This window comes from Protomyctophum parallelum, assembly GCF_964188405.1.
Source record: "Protomyctophum parallelum genome assembly, chromosome: 20".
NCBI classification, from domain to species: domain Eukaryota; kingdom Metazoa; phylum Chordata; class Actinopteri; order Myctophiformes; family Myctophidae; genus Protomyctophum; species Protomyctophum parallelum.
Genome location: NC_139718.1, coordinates 30,012,361 through 30,020,819, shown reverse-complemented (window position 1 = coordinate 30,020,819; position 8,459 = coordinate 30,012,361). Strand labels below are relative to the sequence as shown.

The following is an 8,459-nucleotide window of genomic DNA, read 5'->3' as shown; positions in this document are numbered from 1 at the left end:
TCAAAGTTGGTGTTGTAACTTTATATATTGTCAATTACTTCCATGAGTGGGAGAGGTGGTGGAGTTAGTTGCTTTAGCAGACATTTTGAGGGTCCAATGGAGTTAAGAGGTTTTGTCCAAAGCACTTTTTACTACTTTCCATTGGTTCGATATTTTCGAAACAGACAGATGTGGTGTTCAATAGCACTGATTTATGCCAAAAATATCAAAAACCTAAAAAATAGAGTTATGAGGTTTCCTCACAACAGCAACGTCGGAAGGGTTTATTGCCCTAAATGACAAAAGCATTTATTTCCATTCATTTACCTGATTAAGTGTCAAGTGATGCTCTGTATTTAGCATGGGTCTATGCCAACTTCCATTGATACACATGCGTTGTGTTGCAGACACATCATCTTACATGTTTTGGTTAAATGGATCCTTCACAGCCCCTTATTGTATGTCACAAGCTTACAATCAGTTGCCATGGCAATCTCTGGCTCCAGTTGACTCACATTGATCTGGGAGGGGACAGAAAAAATAAGTCAATACTCAATAGTGCATAAAATCTGGCATGTGATGTTAGATACAGCATGTTTACATATTATACAATGTGACAGACATATGTCATCTCCATACATCGCTGCTTAAATATATGCAACAGTTTCATTTATAGACTAAATGTTTCATTAAAGGCTTTTAATATTCGGCTTTTGCTGCTAATATGGACACAGCAGCCAATTTGGCAGATTAAAGTCTAATTTTGAGACTCGCAACTCCTAATATTTGAACCAGAGACAGATGGCTGTGACTCTGAGGCAGAATTCTAATCAAGACATCATGGTAGGTGTGAAACATGGAAGTGGGACAAATTGAGAGTAGGTGGGGTAGAGCGGTGGGAGCAGAGCAGAAGAGTGGGGGGATTCATATTGCTTTGTTGGAGGGGGAGGGAGTTATTTTCTTATCGTCTGGTATCCTCGCTAAAGGTGCAAAAAGGACTAGCAGGAGGAACCAGCTACGCTACAGAACGAAGAGTCTGCCTTTCACAGGACTGTTGGCGGCACATATGTCTCTGAAGTATTTTGCCATATGGCTGTCTGAGTTATTTCCATCGGTAATTAAATCCTAAACATTTTAAAGCCAGCGCTGGCAGGCTCATGTCAGCAAGTCAGTTGGCAGAGAGACAAAGAGAGGGGAGGGAGAGAGAGAGACAGAGAGAAAGCAAGAGACACATGGAGGAAGAAGTGAAATGATCATGTCAGCCCCTCCTGTTGAGTTGAATGACATGCATTGATGCTAATGTTAGATTATATTCTGCCCGCTAGTGTCGACGGCGTCAATGGCTGAAGCCTGATTTATGCTTTATAGAACGACTCTGTCGCTCGTCAAAAACAAATCATTGTAAGTTGAATATATTATTATTATTGTAGTTATTTTTGGCAAGCGACACAGTCGTACAACGAAGAATAAATGAGCCCTGAGCAGCTACCTGGCAGCTCTGTGCAATGCATGGACAGATCATAATGCAGAGAGAGTCACGGCTCATTAAGGTAGAGTCTCAGTAAAGCTCCACTAGTTAACGTTAAAGGGGTCAGGAGACTTCAGTCATCAATATCAGTCACTGAAACCAATGGAGGAAGCAGACATAAGCAAAGAAATGAAGGCTGTGTATAATTTATCTTGTGTTACATGATGGATAATGGTCAAAGGTCAAATTATACTATATATATCACACAGATTTTTACTTCAGTAACACATTAGCACGGGAATCTTTCTATCAGCTGAGAGCTGAGTAGGTGAGGTGATCATCAAGAAGTTTAGATTGTTTCAGCTTTATACAAACTAGACAGGTGCCGGTCTGGCACCAGGCTACTTGGGAACAATCCAAGTTGGGAATGCACGCCCGACCCAGTTATATGCAATACCCGTTGTAACTGTTGTAACCATTGACAGAGAACCTGTCTGTTAGCCCGTGTCCCTTTTACGACCATATATGATGATCTCTGTCTGTCTGTCTGTCCATGTACCTTTAGGACCATAGACGGTTCTCAAGATAAGCGGCGACAGTTACGCACACTCACTCACTCACTAGTATACTCAATATTTTGAAGATCTTTTCTTATGGGGGTCCCTCCCTGGCACAAAATCCTTTCAGATTTGGGGGGGAGGGGTCCTTGACATGATAATGTTTGGGAACCACTCGAGTAGAGCAGTAGTTCTCAAAGTGGAGTCTATAGGGATCTCAGATTTATTGAGGGGGTTCCATTTGTACGCTCTCTCACGCTTGAGAACCAGTAGAGAGTAGAACGCTTGAGAGTAGTAGAGCAACATAGCATTGATGGACAGAGGAGAGGTGTTGTGAAGGAGGACCTGGGACATCTGTGGGAAGAGGCTGATGGCCAGAGGTAGAGCCAACCCGAAGGCAGCCAGACACACCAGGCTGTGGATGGGAAGGACCAGCCGCCGATGCCTCTGAAGTAGAGGGAGCCTGGACGGACACAAATCACACCTGTGTGAAGTGAGGGGCGCTAATATATTAAAGTCTAACTCATGTTGATTAGGTGATGTAATGATGTAAGACAAACGGTGACAACACAAACATTAAACGCAATTAACAATAAAGAGGCAATATGAGTTACATTATGACGTAAATTATGACGTCATTGTCAATGGCATTTACAAAACAAACAAACTAACAACAAACATTAAACCTGTGTATAGGAGGGGCTAGCGCCCCTAAAAAATGGAGAAGCAAACAGAATCAAGTACAACAGACTTGTCTTGGAGGCACTGGTCAGCAGACATATTGACAGCTTGCAGAGTTTCTCAAAACAGTAACTACTGTATCACAAATTTGGCATAATTACAGGTGGTCCATTTGATAATGTTTAAAACGTGAGAAAAACAAATACTAAAATCTATAGCACCTTTGTTAAATGTAAAAATATGTTTAAACAATATTTCATAGGTCAAACAAATCTAAGAAATGTACTATTTTCAAATTAAATATTGTTAAAGGCTTGACTTGACATATTTTGTTATGTGCGGTCTCACGCAATGGGAATGAGAGTGCACAGAGCGCATAGCCTACCTGATGCTCAAGCTGAAGTGACAGTTGTCTGAGTATTATGGTTGAAGACAGGGAAGTAATGGCAAAATGTGATGATGTGGCTTGTTTGGCGAACAAAGTGTCATTTCATCCTCTTGCAAGCTTGTTAGTAATTAGGTAGCCTCGATACCCAGGCTTTCATTTCGTCTGAGCGGAAAATGAAAGCCTGGATTTACGCATGGGCTGCACTGGCCTAAAAGTGGGAGTCAACCCTTCCGCGTAGGCGTCGCTCCAAAGGATGTGACGTCAGGGCTCTGAGCGGTGTGCACCCCTCAAAATAACACCGTGAGGAAATCATTACCAGTGGAACTTCAAACGAGGCTATGCGAGGAAAATGAGGAGAATGGCTGAAGAACCCAACACACCGTCACAAGAAAAAAACCAACGTGTGCCGACTCTGTGGAAATAACTATAAAAAGCGTTAGAACGGTATACTCCTGCAACCAGTGGTTTATGCATCTGGTCGACACAATAACAGTGCTGCACTGAGAGACCCAGGCTGACGGACAGATATCTAGGCCAGAAAGGTCTAGTGTTAGCTCAGGCTAGTAATTACGTCACACTGTTATATAAACATTATATATGACTCACATGATATCTTTTACAAAGTAATAATGTTTCTGTTTCTTGACACCGGACGTACCAAGTGTCGTTAAAAAAATGAATAGTTGTATGCACTGACTATATACTGTATGTAAACCTTTTTTTAGAGTCTGGTATTTTCAAGTTAAACACGTTTTTCTTCAAATCTAAATTTCCCTGGTTGCCTGTGTGTGCCGCTGAGTGACATTCAAAGTCAAACCCCTTGGGCCTCTTAAAAGCTGTTCATACTCAATTGTATAACTTTCCCAAAACATGGCCACCAGTTGGAAAACATTAATTGTCTCCACCAGGCTGAAGGCATGGGGAGAGAGTATGCTTTCAAAGTTTGCAGGATTGGCCCGTTTTGAACAAAAAGCCTCATGAACAGAGTGTGCAATTTACGTGAAATCTTTTACAGACTTTCCTACTAGGCTGAGGAATATATCCCACGCTTTTCACATTGACCTGTTATAGCGCCACCAACAGGTAGATTTTAGCAAAAAAACATTTTTGGAACAAAATTCCTCAAATCATCCAATTGCCATCCAAGACATAAGAAGAAATGTCACCCTTTTCACATTGGCCTATTATAGAGCCACCAGGAGGCCACAACCTGACCTGCCCTGGTGGAGAACTGTGCATCGAGGGGCACTTTTTCTAGTTGTTTTATCTTTACTCAGAAAAACATCCTTTTGGAGGCGCATGGTTTTGGTCTCTGATATTTCCATCCCACTCCCTCTACTCAAACTCTCACTTTTTGCCGTTTTCGTACAATAATCCCCTGTTCAGAGTGTGGGACAGCGTGCTCAGCGGGCGCTCCAGATAGGCCCTCTCCTCTTTCTACAAGCAACGCCTCTTCTCCTTAACGAGGAGAGCTACTGCCTAATGAGGGAGCTCATTAACACATATGGCTGCCATGGTTTAATTAGCGCGCACGCACGCACGCACGCACGCACGCACGCACACACACACACACACACACACACACACACACACACACACACACACACACACACACACACACACACACACACACACACACACACACACACACACACACACACACACACACACACACACACACACACACACACACACACACACACACACACACACACACACACACACACACAGTCTCAAAAGCCTCAGCATATGGTTAGTGTCCGCAGAGCGCAGAGTCATATCAAAGTATAAAAATGGTAGCCATTACCTCCATACACTGCATTCAGCATTGAGAGTAGGATTGGTGTTAAGTACTTGTGTCAAGTCATGCAGGGGGTGTACATAGGCTGCCGCATCTATGGTCCACATGGCTTGGGAATTGTTGATCGCCAAGGCTACTTACATGTTGTGAGCTTATATAAAAGTTCTGAAAATGTTTGCCTATTGGCCAAAATATGGACGCCAGGTTGAAATGCAAAGGTTACATAGAAATGAAAATACAAGTTGCTTCTAGTTGAGAATATGAAGAGTAGCACAGCTATACTGGAGAGAGGAAGACAGAGAAGGGGGTTTGCAGCCATTGCCCCAACCCAGCTCTCAACGATGTAATCCATCACTGGGGGGCCGTCCAGGTACCTCACTCTGTCCCCTTGTTCTCGCTCCATTGAAAGCCAGTGAAGGCAAGCTGACATGGAGGATGGCTGAGCAAAACACTACTCACCTGCAGCCACAGTCACCCTAACACATGCACACGCACGCACCCACACACACACACACACACACACACACACCTGCAGCCACAGTCACCCTAACACATGCACATGCACCCACACACACACACACACACACACACACACACACACACACACACACACACACACACACACACAAACTGACTCCAGGCTTTCCCTTTCCCACTCTCTCTTGTCCCCCTCCCCCATGGTTCAATCATTCAAGTGCTAGGAATCCTAAACACACCTGGGCAGTCAGTGCCGCCATCGCGACAGCTGCTGTCAGAGGCTCTCTAAGACGGCCACATTCCTCGGCAGGTCCGCAGGTACAGTTAGGCCGTCTATCACGGGACGTTTCCACATAAACACAACGCATTGCTAATGGATCATTAGAGTCACATCAAACAAGGGCAGAGTCAATCCAGTCTAAAGCGGTCAGGTAATCGCCAGTGGGCTTATATTAAATAATGACATGGTCTGGGATGAAGGGAATGGATGTGACATGCTGAAACAGCCAGCCGTTATGCTGTAGGAGCCAGTTAGTCCCTTGGATTTCCACTGGAGAACACTGACATCACCACATTTGGAGTGACACCCCTCTGCCCTGCTATTGGTTAGCGAAATACAAGTTGGCTCCCACTTCTTATGCCAGATTTTCCATTTTGAGCCGAATGCGAACGAAAATAAAAGCCTGGAAAAGCCGAGGCTAATATTGCAGTAATTGCATCAATGAAAAGTATTAACAAGGGCTTGTGTGACTAAATATTTAATAACTACATTGGATCTATTGGAAAACAGCTTATTTGTTTTTACATTTCCTGAAATTGTTTTGGACATGCAAGGTTTACACAGCGAGGATAGGAAATGTCAGATAATTTACCTTATTCGTTTAAGGTTTCATAAAATATAAATTCAATTAAATTGATATAGTTGAATCCTTTTGGTATATTCTACCCTGTGTTGATAATGTACTTACTTCTCCAGTGCAGTCATGACCATGGGAGGAAGTACTAGGATTGGCATGGGTAGAACCACCCTAGTCAGGGCTGTCTCCATAAGTGCCTGTCGTAAAAACATGTTTATTGTAGGCTGTCACCAACTATGCTGCATCCTACACTGTTTTTTGTTTTTTTCACTTAATGTTTATTGAAGGAAGAACAGACAAGAAAAACAACAAACAAGACTATACGGAAAGAAAAAAGAAAAGAAAAGGACAAAAAGTAAAAGACAAAAGGCTGCATTTTTCATATTACAAAAAAGAACATTCAGTGAAATATCCTACACTGTTTTAAATGAATGGATTACATTTAGTACATGTACATGACAAGTTAACCAAGTACGGTATATAGGGTTAACCATTATACTTGATGATCAGGGTCTCCCAATGGTCATCCTTTGCCACCTCATTTTATTTCCCTCTGCACTAAATCCCTTCATCGATATACAAGCTCGGCTATTGTCACGGACTGTTAAACTAAATGACATGCCCAGAATAAGGAGGCTACTGTTCAAGTGGTTAATACCTGATATTTGAAATGGGACATTCTGTATAATGAGTACGTTCTACTACTTGATACTTTTATACCAATACTTTGGTACTTTTACTCTAGTACATATGTAATTCTGGACTTTTACTTGTAACAGAGTATTTCTACAGTATTGATACTTTTACTTAAAGGTAAAAACACCCTTGCTTACGTGTCTGGCAGCCACTTTGGAGGTTCCCACCACATTTCCGTTGTCGTCGAGCACACTGATGCCTTCTGAGAGCTCAGAGTGTCTCATAAGGACCACATTGAAGACATTGGCAGTGGCTATGTAGAAGAGAAGATCATTTAGAAAATAACCACTTCATTTATATACATGCTACATGTCTCAGCATCTCGCTACAAGCTCACTGTGAGCTTGTAGATCTTGTAGATTAGCCTTTTTGAGAAAATTCGACATTTTGGGAAAACTGCTTGAACATTGTCGGGGACACCAGGTTGAAAGTGGGTGACAACATGCAGAGAAGGGCTCTGGCAGAAGTGTCAGACTGCAAACAAAAGAAAAGTCAGTAAGACTATCATTGTCTAGTCTACAACTGGTTCATTTTCATTGCATGTGTCTGGTACATTTCTGTGTGCAGCCTTTGTTATTGTAAACATTATCTGGGTCATGCCTGCTCTACCGAGTTTCACTTTTGAGATAGTAAAGTCTTAAACTTAAAGGTATATTCAGTGATTTCACTCAAAAAACCTTTTTTTTTTTTCGTTTTTGGCTGTGGGACCCAGACTTTCGTCCAATCAGGATAGAGAGTCAAAAACGAAACCTAAGGTTTTTTGACCCCCAGGGGTTAACTGGGGACAGGGAGGAACTCCTTATATGGTCAGCACACTCTATAGTAGGGAGGATTATCACAACAAAACAAAAAAATAAGTGATATTTGAATTAAGTGAAATCACTGAATATACCTTTAAACCTGAAGTGGATTTGCAGACAATGCAGCAGAGCCTAAAATCACCTAAAATCAGTTTGCACACCGTTGCAGAGAACAGTCTAACCCCATTTAAGCTGATATGGATATTAAAATAATCAGATATTCTGTAATGTATTACGTGAAAATATTATTTATATTATATTATTTATTATATATTAAAATAGTGAAAGTAATAGTAATAATAGCAGCAGAATTAACACTTCTATTGTGAAAATACCGTTTTTTTGGTGCTTGTATATTATATAAAAATGCACCATTTGGTGAACATTGGCATAAGATGCTTACCTATAACAGCACCTTCCAAAAAAACATCTGTACGGCAAGTAATTTTACAGTTTAACACTACTCTCCTGCAGTGCATGTGTGACTCTGACTGTGTGAGCCACAGCCCCAAACACAGGCAATCTAGTCAAGGTTAAAGCAGTGGTGTTGTCAACCTGTGATGTATTCACAAAATGAACACAAATGTATATGTTAATATAGATAGACCTGTCTCCTTGACTCTAATAGGAATAAGAAAAAAACTCATTTTAGAGAGTTTAGCGTTAGTGCCACGGGCCTTTTTAATTTAAGACAACAGCGTTTCGGACTTATCTTTACTGAAGGCCTTCAGGCCTGTCGGCCTGCAGCGCGAGTG

General features: G+C 41.9%; 1 protein-coding gene across 1 annotated transcript in view; it reads right to left on the bottom strand.

Annotated features, from left to right (window-relative positions):
* Positions 1-8,459, bottom strand: part of sfxn5a (sideroflexin 5a) — a 22,678-nt gene continuing 14,219 nt past the window's right edge. Inside the window, exons 11-14 of the mRNA XM_083791367.1 lie at positions 7,042-7,157; positions 6,320-6,405; positions 2,350-2,467; positions 1-500 (exon numbers count right to left, since the gene is read on the bottom strand). Of these exons, the coding sequence (XP_083647493.1) occupies positions 423-500; positions 2,350-2,467; positions 6,320-6,405; positions 7,042-7,157 (398 nt within the window). The 3' untranslated portion in view covers positions 1-422. The remainder of the gene's footprint in view (positions 501-2,349; positions 2,468-6,319; positions 6,406-7,041; positions 7,158-8,459) is intronic.